General features: G+C 40.1%; 1 protein-coding gene and 2 pseudogenes across 3 annotated transcripts; all 3 read right to left on the minus strand.

Moving 5' to 3' along the window:
- Window positions 1-319: 319 nt before the first annotated feature.
- LOC146664073 (UDP-glucuronosyltransferase 2B31 pseudogene) lies at window positions 320-8103 on the minus strand (annotated as a pseudogene). The gene is made up of 2 exons (XR_014913091.1): window positions 7968-8103; window positions 320-4221 (listed from the first exon to the last, which is right to left on the minus strand). The product of XR_014913091.1 is annotated as a UDP-glucuronosyltransferase 2B31 pseudogene (transcript).
- Window positions 8104-11447: 3344 nt separating this feature from the next.
- On the minus strand, window positions 11448-15980 carry LOC146664074 (UDP-glucuronosyltransferase 2B31 pseudogene; annotated as a pseudogene). The gene is made up of 2 exons (XR_014913092.1): window positions 15951-15980; window positions 11448-13073 (listed from the first exon to the last, which is right to left on the minus strand). The product of XR_014913092.1 is annotated as a UDP-glucuronosyltransferase 2B31 pseudogene (transcript).
- On the minus strand, window positions 15480-17135 carry LOC146664075 (E3 SUMO-protein ligase KIAA1586-like). The gene is given in 1 exon segment (XM_085415176.1): window positions 15480-17135. A coding segment is annotated over 1 exon segment (1464 nt). The 3' UTR covers window positions 15480-15671.
- Window positions 17136-18330: the final 1195 nt, after the last annotated feature.

Below are 18330 nucleotides of genomic sequence, written 5' to 3' on the forward strand. Positions count from 1 at the left end.
AAACTGAGCTTATCGCACTTTTCTGTTTGTGTATGGCTGCTGCAGCTCGTCTCTGATATTAGGACGGCCTGTCTGCAGGTTCAGCCTCCTGCAGACTCTGCGAGTTCAGCAAAGCAGATCATAAGTAACTTTTACATTGATAAATAGTAAAGAAACACATTTCCAGCTCTATTTTTTTATTCTTAGATTCTGCTAGAGTGGCCTTTCATGATTATCACTTTAAAAGAATCCTTATTTATCTCATGCCGGACTTTCCAGAACAAATAAAGCTTCTGACAAAAAGTTTCATTTTTTAAATTTTAATCAAGTATTTTGTCTTCAAGTGTTATTAAACAACATACATTTGCATCACATAAATATTGAAAGAACATTAAAATAAGGTAAATTATTCAGTTTTTCCATAGCTTGTTAAACATCAGAACTACACATCAGTTCACAGTAACAGTGCTAAAAACACACTCATGGCTTACAAATTACACATTCACTGATTCTATGTCAAAATTCCACATTAACAGTAACCGAGCATTCAGCTTTCCAGCATTTATTAAATGTGAATTTATTTATTGAATGTAAATGTAAATATGATAATCAAATGTACATATCCGTCTCCTTTTATCCATCTACCTTCAGTCTGAGGCTAACATGGCTGAAAATACATTTGAAAAACAGCAGTGAATTATAACCCATTTACTAAAAATAATCCACAAACCTTGTGATTATTCAAGAACAAAGGATGGTTCTGGGTAGTTAAGCTTGTACTTCCTCTGTAATGTTAGCTGGCTCCACACTTCTATTGGTTAGTGGATGTAAACAGTAGAAAGAATATAGTTCCTTTATGCAACTGCTCGCAGCAAGGCTTGTGTTTTGTTTCAGATAGTTATTTTAGACAAGACCCATTGACTTACTAAAACAGCTGGACACTACTGTATTGTAAAATTACTGAAACATGAGCATGAGGTGCATTTGCTGTTTGTGCGGTTATAAACACAGACTGAACACAGATGTGTGACCATTCAGAAATGCCTTAAATGTGAGTTCTGTGGGGAAACAGAGATTGGCTACTATAAAACCTTTAGTGATGAGCTTAGCTGGTCGTTTTGACTCTTATTGAACAGAACATTAAAAGTCAGTCAGATCCATAAAAGTCAAATCTTCACATTTAACAGATTATTTTCTCTCGTGTTTGGCTGCCACAGTACTGTCCAAAACTCTTGAGCCACCCTTCATTTCTTTATATTTTGATTCCAAGGAGCAAGGCTTTTTTGCAATTTAAAGTGGTGTTGACTGATAGTTCTCCAGGCTTTTGTGTTTTTCTTCAGCGGCTTTTTCACTCATTTTCAGTCCAGTTTAGTATTTTCGCACGGACAAAGGGTTACCCAAAGAGTTATTAGCTGAAAACCTGACGTATCTTGTCATGTTGTGCAGTGTGTTCTTAAAAAATTTGAAGAAACTGGACAAGCGAAGACAAACAATGAAGTATCAGACCTAAAATCTATCATCAGAAATGGTCCCAAGTTGAAGGGTGGCTGTTAAGAAGCCATTTACAAGGACGGGAAACAGGAAATGAAAGCTAAGGTGTCCCAAATTACATAAAAATTAGACAGAAAATCAGTGGCAACTTTTGGTTCTGCAGTAAGTAAAGAAGAGGATGTGGAACAAGGTAGAACAGTGTCTACAGCCAGCTGTAAAACATTGTGGAGGTACAGTCATGGGCCTGGATGACTGAGAACTTTCACAGACATAAGTCATGGGCCCGGTTTGGAGCTGCTAAGGCAGGCTGTATATTCTGTATTTTCATTATTGTTTGCACATTTCACTAAGCTTTTGATATGTCCCTAGCAAAATATGAAGAAAATCTGACTATGAAAAATTTCTTTTCATAGTCAGATATTGCTCACCATTGGAAGTTTAATATTGCATCACTTACTTTGTATTAGCATTAAGTGACAGTGACAGCACCAGAGTGATTTGAATCAAATAGACAGTCCTAAAACCTTTGTAGTTTATGGAACAGGCCAAAAAGAAAAATACTCTGTCCCTATATTAGGATGCAGGATCTTTGGAGGATAAGTTAGTGTAAGGATGTTTTTTTTATTGTGTTCCATATTTACTTTTTACTTTCTATCCATCCATTTTATAACAGCTGGGCCCAGGTCGCGGGGGCAGAAGCCTAAGCAGAGAAGCCCAGACCTCCATCTTCCTAGCTACCTCCTCCAGTTTGTCCAGGAAAACATCAAGGTGTTCCCAGGAAAGCCAAGAGATATAACTGCAACAGAATGTCCGGGCTGGCTTTGTTCATTATTTGTTCCTTTTAGGCTGAGCAGCAGTAAAGAACGACTAACCCAGGAGAAATCTCAAGTAAGATTTGGTCTTTTCATATGATTGGGTAAAGACAAGAAAAATCTAGAATATCAATATGTCTGTGAAGGTTCTCAGTCATCCAGGTCATCGTAGTCAAAGAAGCTTGCAAAGAAAAGCGTCTGGACTTCTTTAAGTTACTTGAAAACGTAAAGAAGGTAACGTAAAGAAGTCCAGACACTTTTCTTTGCAAGCTCCTTTGACTAGAATATCAATATAACATTTTAATTGGATCCATCTTCATTCGAGGAGTCACTCTTGCTTTGGTTTCCTCCTCCTGCACATTCGAAGCCACGTGAATCGTATGACTGCCACTACACAGGCTGTCAGCATAAACAAGATGACCAACAAAAAGCTTATAACATCCACAGAATGATACACATACCAGGGCATCTTATAAGACTCGGTGCGTAAATGTGCAGCTCCTTTGTGCCTCATAACAAACTCAATCCAGTAAACTGCAGCATCCAGAGGATGCATTGGTCTGTCTCGGTGGAGAGCAGACAGATGCTTCATGTTGTTTCTGTAGGAGGGATTGTTAAGAACTTCTTGTAGGACTTTGAGGAAATTCTGCTGGGTGACTTTTGTTACATCCACCATTTTAGCAGCTCCTCGAACTTCCATTCGCAAAATGTTTTCAAACTGGTCAAACAGCAGGGGAATGCCAATAATTGGCACACCATGGTACATGGACTCATAGATCCCATTGGCGCCACCATGAGCCACAAAGGCTTTTATCTTTGGGTGACCCAGCAAGTCGTTTTGGGGCATCCATTTCACCAGAAGGGTATTGTTCCCCACATTGTTGGGGCGTTCACCAGCATGCCTCCATACGACCTTTTGAGGAAGCTGAGCAAAGGCAGCTGCGATTTCTGAAGTTATTTCTATTGGCAAACCATTCACCAGCGTCCCCAGAGACATCAGGATGAAGCCGTGTTCTCCTGAACTTTCAACAAACTCCTCCAACTCTGAAGGTAAGGCCTCAGCAGGCTTACACTGAAATCCTCCAATGTAGACAATGTTCGGCATGGTAGGCCTGGGGAATTCGAAGACAAAGTCCACTCTCATGAGCCACAGGTCTACTCCTTGAAGAAGCTGATAGAAGTTCACATCTGGGCCTAAGTACTTTTCTACCATTCTATCATAGGGAGGACACACTATAAACTTGTCAATGCAGGTGTTGAGGAAGTAGTGGAATGTGTTTTTGACTCTTTCAAAAAAGGTCATCTTGTCAGATATGGCATTTCCAGAAGTTGGGACATATGACGTTGGTGATGGAGCAACCACAAAATGACCTTCCCCACTGGTGATCCATCTGACGTTAAAAACAACTGGAAGCTTTAGTTTGTTGGCCACTATAACTCCAACAGGAAGTCCAGGGTCCATAAGAACCAGGTCAAAATTAGAGTCACGTATCTTCGACATTAGAGTCTTGTTCTCAAATATTTCTACACCTAACAGACTAGCTTGTTGGTGGATTTTTGATAATGAACCTATCATTTCCCAGTAGAACTTTATGAAGGCCATCAAAGATGCCCCTTGTTTTTTGATTTCCAGTATCTTGACCAGGAAAGCTACATAGAAGTCCTGCTCCTCTATGCAGACAGCCTCTGGTAAGGTGACAGTGATGGAGCTGTAATGTGGTGCCTCTTCTTTGACATACCAGCTAGTGGCTGTGCGGACCACAGTGACTTCATGGCCTTTGGCGTGGAGGCTCTGGATCAGCAGGTTCATGTTCACCCAATGGCTGCCATCAACGGGGAACACCAGAATCTTTCCACCCTGGACAGGACTTGGAAGTAGTGACAAAGTCACCCCCAGAAGAAACAGAGAAACTCCTGGAATGCTCCCCATGGATCAAGTCTGAGGAAAACCATAGAACAATTATAATTTAACTGTTAAGTTCACAGTCAATGTTGCAAGTATGATTGTACAAGTGATGCATAAATGACATCTTGAATTTCTTCCAACTGGCAAACTTATTTAAGTTGCAGGACCCACCAGATTACAGAATTATTGATTGAGTTGAAAGGGTTGTCTTTTTGAATGGTGCTACTTAGATAGCTTTCTTATTTCTAAGCAGGTAGTTAAAATTGCCTAAACCTGGCAGGTGTGCAAAAATAAAGGTAAAAAATAAAAAGAGAAGAAAAACAAATACTAGTTCAAAACAAAAAAAACCCCACAGGACTCTAATCACAATGTCCTGGCAGACAATACCATGTCTTTACATGGATTTTGTAGGTCTTGGGCGAACAATTGTCTCTCAGCATCTAATACTGTTGCAAAAGTTTTGAATATAATGGTAAGATATGTATTACCATATAATGGTAAGACATTGGCATGCACTGTGTCATGACCTGATATGAATGAATGCATCCATGTATGAAGGTTAAATACTTCAAGTCAAAGTCAACTTAATTGTGAGTTCTGCTCTATGTTCAGGACATACACAGAAATCAAATGTCATATCCTCCTGATCCACAGTGTGCATACAGATACAGATTCGAAATTACATATTAGGTCTCAGCATATTAAAATGAATTACACAAGATACATTAAAGCCTAGATTCTATTATTGCTTTCTATGCACAAATACATTTGAGGCTTACAAGAATTCTTAAAGGTATATACGCTATTGCATTTCTTTATGTAAAAATATAAAGTATCAATGATTTATTAAAAGCCTCCATCAATTATTGCAAGTGAGGAAACATCAGAATGAAAGTCCTTCATGTAAAGTAAAGGCTAAGACATGGAGCATCTTTTTGAGAGCAGATAACTCTGAGTGGGTAAAGAGGTGAGGGAGGAAGTTCACTATCACGACAGCCTGGCTGATGAAACCTGGTGGAACCACCCAGAACTTTTCTCTGGGGTCACGAGACTAAAAAAGCTGTGTGAGGGGTTTGTGGGATCACCCGCAATACTAACATTTTTGTAGAGGGAGGGAGAAGATTGAGGCCCCAGATAGCTTCCCTGCTCCATTTACTATATTCTGTGGCTCAAGGTGGTTGAGTCTTCAAACCACACAGAGATGCAGCTGGTGAAGATGCTCTCAATCATGCCTCAGTAGAAGGTGCACATGATGGGTACTAGGGCTGTCACTTGTCTAGATTGTTTTCACTGCACCACATACTAATTGAGATACCTCACTTCTGTAGTATGTCTCATCATTTTTGCTGTTGAAACCCACCATAGTTGTATCATCAAATCAAATCAAATCACTTTTATTGTCACGTCACATCACTGGTACAGCACATGTGAGTGAGATTCTTTTCTGCAAGCTTCACAAGCAACAGTGGTGTGCAAAACAAAGAAATGTAAGAAACAAGCCAATTATAAGAGCAGGAATGTGAGAATTATGAGAATAAATATATGTACAATTTCAGGATGTGCACAATAATGTATGTATGTGTGCCAAACTTTGACAATATCCCTATAAAGTTGCATCACTGCATATTGTTTAGTTTGGACTTTGTTAATTTGACTGAACGCCAAAAATAAATATAAATAAACCATAAATAAACCTGCAAATCTAATAAAGAGGTTATTGCTGTAGTGTGGGGTATGGTTGTGGGTCAGCAGAGTGAAGAGAAGACGACTCAGCAGACATCCCTGCTTGATGTGCTGTTGTTGACCTGAACTGCTGGTGGCCTCTCAGTGAGGAAATCCAGCAGTTAAATACAGGGGGAGGTGTTTCCAAGTGTCTATTAGAGACCCAATACTGTACTTGTGTCTTGGCAAAGACAAACACAATAAACTATTACTCAAGAAACACAAAAAAGGACCGAAGGCTCTGTATAAGCAAGACAGAGAAGAGCCATTGTGTCTAAATATGCCACTTTCTTGGTGTGTGTCAATCAGTCCATGGCTGTTTTTGCCCTGGGCCAAAATAAAATGTTGGCAAAGCTATAAGAGTATAATGCATCTAACTAGTGCACACAGTGACTTTCCACTACAGTTGGTGTTTTATGCACATTTTGAGTCATCTGGAAGATCTGCACAGTATCAGTGGAAAATCTTCCACAACACTTAATGTAGGATATATAGTGTGTCACTCCTTACAGAACATTGATAGTGTAATAATGCAATGACACAGTCACATCCAGCAACAACTCATTTAAAAAACTAAATGGAAACGATATTTGTAAAGTGAAATACGTCTCTTCAGAGATAACCCAATCAATAATCAATTGGTTTCTATGTAAACGTGTCTTCTTTTCTAAATGTCTTTTCCACAACTTGAAAAGATCTCATTTCACCTTGAACATTTCAGCCGACTTTCTGAGGTTGTGAGCTGTCTGCCAAAGCTGTCTAAAGTTTTATTTGTTTTGTTTTTGTGGTTTTTTTCCGGTAGCATGTACTTCAGACAGCTCCAAAAAGCTTGACTTTGGCCAAACAGGGCCAAATCATAACATTATTTAGTCCAAAAACAACATCCATGGACAACTGATGATTACTGGTTTTGCGCCTGGAGGTCCCTGTCATCATAATGGTGGTCTATTTGTTATTAAATGACCATACTATACTTCAAAGGTTGTATTCAATGTACAAAGCACCTATAGTGTGCCACTGGTGAGCTCACACTGCGTGTATTCAAAACACTGCATTTAAAATGACTTGGAACAGTTTAATAACATCACTGTCTGAGCGACCAACAACAACAAGAGAAGAATTTTTGCCAGATGTCAGAGATCAGTGGAGCTTTTTACTCTGCGTATGTGTTGAATCACTTTAAAACTCGAGCAGTTGATTAATATATGTCTGTTTCTCTTTCTGTGCAGTGACTTTGTGTCTGCAACAATCGTGTAACATAAAGTCGCAGAATCTTAGAGGTATGTGGCTGACATCATTGTGGAGGCAGATGCCCCCACAAGATCTTCTCTGGTTATTAAAATAATGGTTTGTCACATTCTGCTCATAAATGCACACTGTGTGCATTAACTCTAAATATACAGTTCTGTGTAATATAGCATTTTAATTCTTCTTTAAGCCACATTTCCTGTTGTTTTCTGCAGCTATCATTTGTAAATTAAACCATACTAAAAACCACTAAATGCCCAACCTGTGCTCTATTTATTGCTACATTTAACAGAGGTTAAGTAACACCCACACCTCTTTGAACTCTGACTGGATTGGATCATGACATCATACCTAGAAAGATGCATCACTGCATATTGTTTAGTTTGGACTTTGTTACTTTGACTGAATCTGTCCAGGCACACATAATACTTGCAACAAACTCAGAGCTTTTTGGAGTAGTTTCTGCTATAGGAGCTCCCTCAAGGATCACTTTGCCATAACGAGATCACACACAGGCTAACCTCACTGTGTAACATGAAATGTTGCAACAAATCAAAGTTCAGGGGGTGTATGTATGTCCTGAGTAATGCCTGCAGTCTCTAATCTCGTCATCTACATTTAGCAGGGATTTTCTAACAAGCTAAAAACACCAAAGAGGAAGAAACATGCCCTTGTATTCAGTTTCTTTTCTGAATGCCAGCTGCTGAAGAAAAAACAACTAAGTCTTCTGAGTTTATTTTTGAAGTGCTGAGTAAGCATTTATAATAGTTTAACTGTTACTGTGAAGGATAGAAAGTGTTGTAACCTACCTTAAATGCCTGAGAATGTGGACAAAAGTACTTTGGATCCTCTCTGAGAGAAAGGAGCTCAGCTTCAGAGTGCAGGAGAAAAGAACCCAAATCCTAATTACTGTGTTGCATAAGGTGGGAGGAGTGTGTAACCCGTGGGTTTCATATGCATGTGCGCAGTTTAGGGTTGGGAGAGGAAAGGGAAGTAGTCTTCCTACAGAGCACATACTCTGTGGCACACACACAAAAACTGTGGAGTAACACAATATCTTCTTAAACAGAATAAAGCCAGTGTGGTCTTGATCTGTATGAGCTCAACCAGTGAGATATCCCTGTTCCTAGAAAGTAAGAACATTCCAATGACAAAAGAAAAAACCTGGAATTGCAAATTCTGGGAGTTTGCAAAAGCTCTCGGCATTCTCAGGAAATAACCTTGAGAGAACCAATAGGTTGACACTGGAGCAATGCACACAGCAGCCCTCACAGCTTCCTGTGACCTTAGTGGAACAATACAAAAAATAACATTTTAAAAGAGGTGCAACATTTATACAGTTTTTAATATGATTGCATTTGTATAGTAATCAGTGTTAATCCCAACACCACAGTGCTGCTGATATACAAGGTAAAGACAGAATCAGACTCATCAGAATGAATGCCTGTTTAATCTATAAAAGTAGCATAAATATATATCCTTTAATATCTGGGAACATGTGAAGCTTTTTAGCTCTCGAAAAAAGTGTGGAAAATTACTAGAGGTCAAATAATTACCCCTCGAATGGAAATTCATAGTGATTAGACTGCACCTGCAGGGTGCGCAGCCGCTACTGACTTTACCTACTTAATTCTCATAATTACTTACACACAGCCATGGCTAATGGATCAAACCAAAGACGATACCTATGCCATAAAATATGAGCATAAATGTGATTTATTTGTGTGCATGAAATGGGAGACATGAGCTTTCTTGATACTAGCAGCAGGGGCTGAAAGATTCACGTTGAATTTTGACTGCTATTCGGTGTTGCTCTTGCATTTTAGTTTCTTGGAGTCAGAAATAATCATGTAGTGGATACATGTGTTGGTACACGTGTCAAAAGCCAGCCACTCTCCAAACTTTGAGTCTTAAAAAAATGTAAAAATACAAGTTATAGAAAACGTCTCCCATGATGCAGTTGTTATAAAGGTAGACCTTACCCCCAGAAAACAAAAAAAGGTTTCATGTATCAAGCTGTAAACATCTTTCCTTCTGCTGTAAAGTCTGTGAGGACTGGCTCGCGTTTGGAGACAGCAGAGGAACTGCAGAAGTTGCACATGTAAACATGTAAACACTTTCTTATTCATTTTTGAACCTTATAATCCTCCCACTCACCCACTCCTGTAAACCACTATTGCCCATTGATTAAAATATATCTAAAAGATATATCTAGTGTTCATTTTAATTTCAAATCAAAACCCACAAGTGTTGAGCAGTCAACACCACCGTTTAGGGTTTTTCCCTTATACCAACTTCAGTATTCAAAGCACAGATTCAGACCACCAGAGTTTCATATGAAACAAATGAAATAAAACAGCAAAATAATTTAGAGTTTGGTTTCTTTTTCTCTAATCAATACAAGGTACCAGGTTTTTTAGAGGCTAAATGTTGATCTTGTTTGTAAAATGGTGTTGATATCAGCGAAATAATCAGCTGTAAAACTCTGTAGATTTGAGGGAACTGTGGAATAAGGTTGAAATGAATCAAGGCAGTAAAAGTTCATTCAAACAATGAAAGGGTTTCCTCTTATGAGCTGTGACCATGGAGCTGGTAACATTCATACTTTTAGAGTCTGTGTGTGAAAAATGACCGAATGTGGTCTTAGAAACCGAGGACGTTTCCAGGATATTTCAGATGGGTAGCCATGAGCACAATGCTCAGCCGAAATGCAGAAATTATGACACAAAATTTAGCTTTAGCAAAATGTTTATTACATACCCACAGTAAATGTTCTTTAAGTAAAAAAACTCCTTGTGCTGATGATAATTATTGATTTATTGGTGTGTATATCATGTCAGTGTTGCAGCTGGAGATGATTATAATTACTTATATACTGCTGTTTAGCTTTGTCTACAATGTTACAGCATCATATATTAGTGGCTTTATGTTTCAAAATCTGTTAATTAAAGTGTAACTGATGCTTTGACATAAATTCAGATTAGACTTTTTTTTTTTAATTTTATGCAATTATATAAAAAATGAATTACTGTTTTGGTAAAACACCAATAAAAAATACTCCATGTAAAAAGTCAGTAATAAACTCGAATCATATTTAGGAGAAATGTAATGGTGCTGAATTAATAAAATAATAATACAGCAGTAATTGCTTATGAAAAGCTTCTTATGATGCTCTTGTTCAGCAGCCTGATTGATGTGAGAATGTGTTACCTGTCCAAGCCTGCAGAGATGTGTCTAACATTTTCTGCCTTTTTCTCTGTCCTAACCAATGACTGTATTTCAGAACAGGAACCACGGGAGGATTCAGCCTGAAGACTCACTCTGTTTAATTATTAAGCATTAGGCTTCCTGATGGTTTGGTCCTTTGTTGATAAGTTTCAAATGCTGTGCTTAAAGCTTAGTCAGACAAATTAAGCCAACCTTTACCTCCTCCCACTATCAATGGGATAATTGTATATGTTTACTCATGCATCACTGTGCAGCACAGCACATAACAGCAGACAGTCTACGCAAGGATAACACAAAAACTGCATGACATGCTATTCACTTTTCTTAAGTTTATTGGAGAATTACTTATTGAACTCATTTTGGTAGCTAACTGCAAGGTGAAAGACAAAACATACAAACCACATGTGTTTACATGTGGAAAACATAAATGTGTTCAATATGTAAATAAAGTTTTTTAATAATAAGAAATGTCTTATAATATATGTTAAAATCCCATGCAACACATACAACAATGCAACCTCAAACTTCTTAATGTGTTTTAATTTCATAGACTACACATGCAGAAATTCCTGCCCCTTTCACACAAAATGTGGAAATATGTTTGTTTTTAATTGAAATTTCATGTTTAAATGACTAAGTCTTCTGAGAATGTCTTGCTGAACTTATTTTCAATCTATTGCACCTGTCAGTCACCTGCTGTCCTATCTGAAATTCTTAAAAGTAATTTGTTATTTAGATATGACTGAAATACAATAAAGAAAAACTGGTACATATTAGATAATTCATTTTGAAATATTAAATCTGAAGAAATAGAAGCTATTTTGACTGCTCTCTTTTTCACCATAGCAGGAAGCTCCCCATCTTTGATTTGGCACATTTCTGTTACAGTGGATGCTCTTTCTGGAGCAACTCCCCCCCCCCCCCAAAAAAAAAAGAAAAACAAACCTATAAGCATTGCAGCAACAATAGTATTCCAGGACTTTAAAGTTTAGTATTTTATTTTCGATTGGTCGACAACAAGAAAAATCTAGAATATCAATACAACATTTTGATTGGATCCATCTTCATTCGAGGAGTCACTCTTGCTTTGGTTTCCTCCTCCTGCACATTCGAAGCCACGTGAATCGTATGACTGCCACTACACAGGCTGTCAGCATAAACAAGATGACCAACAAAAAGCTTATAACATCCACAGAATGATACACATACCAGGGCATCTTATAAGACTCGGTGCGTAAATGTGCAGCTCCTTTGTGCCTCATAACAAACTCAATCCAGTAAACTGCAGCATCCAGAGGATGCATTGGTCTGTCTCGGTGGAGAGCAGACAGATGCTTCATGTTGTTTCTGTAGGAGGGATTGTTAAGAACTTCTTGTAGGACTTTGAGGAAATTCTGCTGGGTGACTTTTGTTACATCCACCATTTTAGCAGCTCCTCGAACTTCCATTCGCAAAATGTTTTCAAACTGGTCAAACAGCAGGGGAATGCCAATAATTGGCACACCATGGTACATGGACTCATAGATCCCATTGGTGCCACCATGAGCCACAAAGGCTTTTATCTTTGGGTGACCCAGCAAGTCGTTTTGGGGCATCCATTTCACCAGAAGGGTATTGTTCCCCACATTGTTGGGGCATTCACCAGCATGCCTCCATACGACCTTTTGAGGAAGCTGAGCAAAGGCAGCTGCGATTTCTGAAGTTATTTCTATTGGCAAACCATTCACCAGCGTCCCCAGAGACATCAGGATGAAGCCGTGTTCTCCTGAACTTTCAACAAACTCCTCCAACTCTGAAGGTAAGGCCTCAGCAGGCTTACACTGAAATCCTCCAATGTAGACAATGTTCGGCATGGTAGGCCTGGGGAATTCGAAGACAAAGTCCACTCTCATGAGCCACAGGTCTACTCCTTGAAGAAGCTGATAGAAGTTCACATCTGGGCCTAAGTACTTTTCTACTATTCTATCATAAGGTGGGCATGCTATAAACTTGTCAATGCAGGTTTTGAGGAAGTAGTGGAATGTGTTTTTGACTCTTTCAGAAAAGGTCATCTTGTCAGATATGGCATTTCCAGAAGTTGGGACATATGACGTTGGTGATGGAGCAACCACAAAATGGCCATCCCCACTGGTCATCCATTTAACATTAAAGACAACTGGAAGCTTTAGTTTGTGGGCCACTATAACTCCAACAGGAAGTCCAGGGTCCATAAGAACCAGGTCAAAATTAGAGTCACGTATCTTCGACATTAGAGTCTTGTTCTCAAATATTTCTACACCTAACAGACTAGCTTGTTGGTAGATTTTTGATAATGAACCTAGCACTTCCCAGTAGAACTTCAAGACAGCCATGAAAGACGTCCCCTGTTTTTGGATCTCCAGTATCTTGACCAGGAAAGTTACAAAGAAGTCCTGCTCCTCTATGCAGACAGCCTCTGGTAAGGTGACAGTGATGGAGCTGTAATGTGGTGCCTCTTCTTTGACATACCAGCTAGTGGCTGTGCGGACCACAGTGACTTCATGGCCTTTGGCGTGGAGGCTCTGGATCAGCAGGTTCATGTTCACCCAATGGCTGCCATCAACGGGGAACACCAGAATCTTTCCACCTTGGACAGGACTTACAGTTAAGGACAATGTCACGCCCAGAAGAAACAGAGAAACTCCTTGAATGCTCCCCATGGATCAATTCTGAGGAAAACAAAAAAAATAATAATAATGATTATTTCAATGATGCCTAAATTAGAACTTGAATTCCTTCTAAGTTATTTTATGAGCTTGTCTTCACTCCTGGCTATGCTACAGGACCCACTGGATTAGACCATTATCAAAAGGGGGCTGTCACGCCCAACTTTTCTGTACAAAAAGAAAAAAAAAACAAGCTCAACACAGGACTCTAAGCACAGCTCCGAGGCATATAAACCCTCATCTTTACATGAATTTTCAAGGCACTGTGGGGAGAAATTATTCCTCAGCAGCCAAACCTTTCTTCAATATTCAACGGTACATTATGATGACCGAATATGAATTCAGGTATGAATATATTAATTAACTACTGGGCAATCATTAGGTGTGTCTCCACCCATCCATCTTCTTCCACTTATCCAGGGCCGGGTCATGGGAGCAACAGGCCAAGCAGAGAAGCCCAAACCTCCCTCTACACGGCCACCTCCTCCAGCTTGTCCGGTTGAACACCAAGGCGTTCCAAGGCCAGCTGAGAGATAAAAATCTCTCCAGGATGTCCTGGGTCTGCCCCTGGGCCTCCTCCCATTGCAGAACACCTCACCCAGGAGACGCCCAGGAGGCATCCTTGTCAGATGCCCGAACCACCTCAACTGGCTCCTTTCGATGTGGAGCAGCAGCGGCTCTACTCTGAGCCCCTCCCGGATGGCCGAACTTCTCGCCCTATCTCTAAGGGAGAGGCCAGCCACCCTTCGGAGGAACCCCATTTCTGCCGCTTGTATCCCAAATCTCGTTCTTTCGGTCACTACCCACACTTCGTATCTATAGGTGAGGGTAGGGACGTAGATCGACAGGTAAACCGAGAGCTTCGCTTTTACACTCACCTCTCTTACAACAGACCGGTACAGCGTCCGCATCACCGCAGCCAATCTCCAGCTCTCTTCTCCCATCACTCATGAACAAGACCCCAAGATACTTAAACTTGATCTTGACAACCCTTGCAGTTGTCAAGATCCATCACTGCATATTGTGTAGCTTGGACTCTCTTTTCTTTGACAAAATCTATTCATAGACACGCAAAATACTTGCAAAGCCCTCAAAACCTTTTGGTGTGGTTCCCGCTGCAGGAGCTCTGTTAAGGATGACATTTTGCCATAATAAGACACATACACACAGCTACACTGTCCAAACCAGTTAACATGAAATGTTGCAACAAATCACGGTCCAGTGGGGGGTATGTCCTGCCTGCAGTCTCTAATCTCATCATATGCGTGTAGCAGGGACTTTCTAATAAGCTAAAAGAACAACAAGAAGAGACACACCCTTGTATTCTGTTTCCTGTCTGCATGACAGTTGCTAAGTAAGCATTTTGACTCAATTAACTATTAATGTGAAGCATAGGGCGTATGAACCTACCTTCAATCCTCGAGCGTGTGGAGAAAAGTACTTTCAGACTAGTGTGGAAGAGGGGAGCTCAACTTCAGATTACATAAGAAAAGAACCCAAATCCTGATTATTGTGTTGCATAAGGTGGGAGGCGTGTGGATCTTAAATATAAATATATAAATATATAATTTGGACTCACAGTCACAACTCACAAATGAGCGGCAAATGGCTCTTCCAAACACCCAAGTTTTATTTTGGATGCTCATATTATTTAACTTTGCAGACAGAAGCTAAATTATTCCACAAAGAATACCAGGGTCCCAATTCTTAGCCTCCCTGCTGCTAATAGGGAGTTGTGTAACCTTTTTACTGGATAACAGCCCACAATCATTTGTTGTCGTTTTCAGCAAGTCTTACATACTGAGCAATCCCAGCCTATTCTTCTTTCTTCAACCTCTCAAGCTCCTCCATATTTGAAGTTCTTATGGCATGGACTTTAGTCACCCCACAGTTTTTCAGTAGGACTCAGGTCAGGGCTTTGTGTAGGCCAGTCAAGAAAGTTCAACTTTCACATCCTTCCTTTTCATGATTCCTGCCACCTTTACAAGATCCCACTACTGAAGCATCACCACAGCACAATACTTCCACAACCGTGTTTCACCCTTTTTATTTGGCTTGTACACCTCTGCCTTCTTTCTCCATGAATAAGCAGCAAAGGTCTCCAGTTTCAACTCTCTTCTCCAGGTTGTCCACATACTTCAGTCTGGCTTGAAGGTGTCTCTTCTACAGAAGCTGAGTTTTTCTTGGTCTGCAACCTGACAGTCTATTACTGTTCAGGGTTCTAATCATTGTCATCTTTGAGGCTACAGTGGGCTAAGCCATGCACCATTGTCTCTGAAGTTGTTCTTGGGTCTTTAGACACATTTCTCACTAATTTTCTTTCCAGAGTCTTTGAAATCTTGTACTTCCTCCCTCTGCCAGGCAGTGCTTTAAGTGGCCCAAAAGAGGTGCCGGTACTCTATTTTTTTTCCGCCTCCCCTGAGGTAACAACAACTATATTGAATGGGTTTTATATACAACAGTCAACAGACAACCTTATACAAAATAATAAATCATTTTATTAGTTTGTGGATTTGCTTGGGCTAGAAAGAGCTACTGAACATAAATAAAATGTGCAAAAAGGTATTGAAATTTTTTTTAACAAAATGTACATAAAATAAATTATAAACTAATTTGTATTTTGCTCTCTCTTGAGTCACTGCTGCTATCAGCAGCAGCACTTGTAAAGTGTACCTGCAGAGCTTGGTAGTTCTCCCATACTGCTTTCACTGTTCTCTCACTTGAAGCAACCCAACGCACTGATAAAACACGGCCTATCACAAGGAGACGTTGTCCAACATTGTGAGCACTCTCGGTTAACTCCCTTTGGTTTTTTGGTGATGCATGGTAGAGGGAGTAAAGCTGATCTAAGAATATTTTAAAGTGGTTGATTCCTCCTACCTCCTTCAAAACATCACAAACTGCCAGTTCCAGTCTGTGATTGGAACAATGCCAGACAAACAGGTAAGGGAATTTGGAACAAAGCTGTGCAGCAACTCCTGCTTTCCTCCCAAGCATCACTGAGGCTCCATCACAAGCAAATGCCAACAAATGTTCCTGTAGGTAGTGAGGGTCAAAGCCATTATTATGAAGACATCCTAACAGTGCTTCAGTGATGTCCTTTGCTGTGGTCCCCTGCAGCTCAATCAGTTCAAAAAGTATTGTGTCTGGATTTTCACTGGAAATAGCTGACCGCAGGCACACGACAAGCACAGACTTTCCACTTATTGTAATGAGCACACACAATTTTCTTTCATTCATCACTATGTCATTGACTACCTTCTTTTTCATTTCAGCTGCAATGTGATCCAGTATATTTGCACATGAGTTATTAGAGTGCAAAACTCTGCCCATCTTGACACCATTTAAGACTGGCATGTCTGTAAAGGGACGCCCATGCTTGCCAATCTTATAAGCTGTTCTAAACACATTGCAAGTTGAAGCGTAGTCAGCCTTTCTCATATCTTCAATGTGTTTTTGCATTGTATTTTGTGTTGCCTTCTCTTTTATTTCAACTGCTTTCTTGTGATAAATTGAGTCTCTGTGCTCTTTTATTTTCTTTCGTAGTGAGTTTTGTTGTGCAGCCTTGTCCCTTCCAAAAGACGACATTAAGCACCCACTCCACTCCTGCGACACTCTCTGCCCTTGCTGCATGTCCACGCGAGCACAAACTTGACTACACACACTACAACCCAACTTTTGATTTCTGCTGATCAGCCACTTGTAATTTGTGGAGAAATACCGGACTTGTGCTTGGGACCAACATTCTGGCCACTCATGCTCGCTAACGCGGCTGTTGTCATCGGTAGAAATGGTGTCATTCTCGTCCTCGTCGTCGCCAAAAGTGCCGTCGTCCGCGGCTGCGACACTAGTGCAGCTTTCGTTAGCTTGCGTCTGACCTGCAGCGATATCATTCTGGCTTGGTGGGGTGTCAGCCAGCGAGTCCTCTGATTCTGACCTTGTTCTTTTACTAGTCAGAGTCTGATGCCAGGAGAGCATATTAAGTGTTCATTGTTTTTGTATTTTAACGAGCAGCTGTTTGCGCGTTTTACACACACTCTCCGGACCACGTTGAGTTGTTGACATGACAACGGCAAAAGCGACGCATGCGCTTTTCACTTGTAAAACACATTGGTGTATGGGTAATGTAGTCTCTGCTCTCGGTGGGACGAATTAGGAAGCGTGCTTGTGAAGGGCGCTCTGTAAAGCGGCAGCGCAGCCAAACGATTATAACAGATGTGCAAATGAGAGTACCGGTACGCTAAAAGCACGTTCTGGGCGCATGGAGAGGTGGCGGTACTCTCAAGAGCTATATTTAGAAGTGGCGGTACTGAGTACCGGCGCGTACCGGCCCACTTAAAGCACTGCTGCCAGGTGTGTTCTGTACTATGTGGCTCTTGATTTTGATACATCTTATTTCAGTTCTTGACACTTGGAAAGACTGAGATAATTTTATATATCTATTTTCTGCTTTGTGGATGTCAACGATTCTTTTTCTTGAGTCTAAACTGATGTCTTTTGTTTTTGGCATAAAGCTTTTTAATGTTATAGCCCAAACCCTTGGTGGGTTTTTTATTCTGTGAGAACATTTTTAGGTAACGCTCAGACTGGCTTTGAACATTACCAAGTCAAAGCGCATCATTGAACAGCAGTGGTTTTTGCCATGGTTCAATCTCCTGAGGCCTGATTATATTGATCATGGTAGTTTTTGTTTTTCTGAAATAATTCTGGTATTGTGTATAAATAAATACAAATTATTGAAGTTTTTGAAAGAAAACTAGTATTTTTAGAAGTGCTGTGTTGAAAATATTTTATCAATTAACGAAGCTCTTCATTGGAAAGGTTGATCATTTTGTCCTCATTTGACAGTGAATGCTGATGCTGATGCTTTGGTTGGATGATCTTATAACTGAGCAGCTCACAGCATTAATAAGGTCAAGGTAATCTGTGTCCATCCACTCTTGTCTGTTGCTGAAAGTGAAATGTAAATGAGACCTGGCCCGACTTTTTAAGGTTTCTTTTCAGACTTTCACAGAATAGTGCCCAAGGTGCTCAGTCAGCCATGACAAGAGCCATTTTGATTCCCACGGGGTCAAATACAGCTGCTCTTTAACACCTGCAGTCCCTGCTGCAGACTGGGCTCACTCCATAAAATATTTACGTTTATCACTATGAAGAGCTGATCATTACACATCAATCACTTGCTGTCTTGAGGAGTTGTTGATTTCTTTGCAAAGTAAAGTTAACTGTTGTTTCTACTGTGTGATGGTGGCTCTAATGA

Source organism: Rhamphochromis longiceps, linkage group LG8 (assembly GCF_057381845.1).
Source record: "Rhamphochromis longiceps isolate RC_006_pf linkage group LG8, R_longiceps_female_GT1.1, whole genome shotgun sequence".
NCBI lineage: Eukaryota > Metazoa > Chordata > Actinopteri > Cichliformes > Cichlidae > Rhamphochromis > Rhamphochromis longiceps.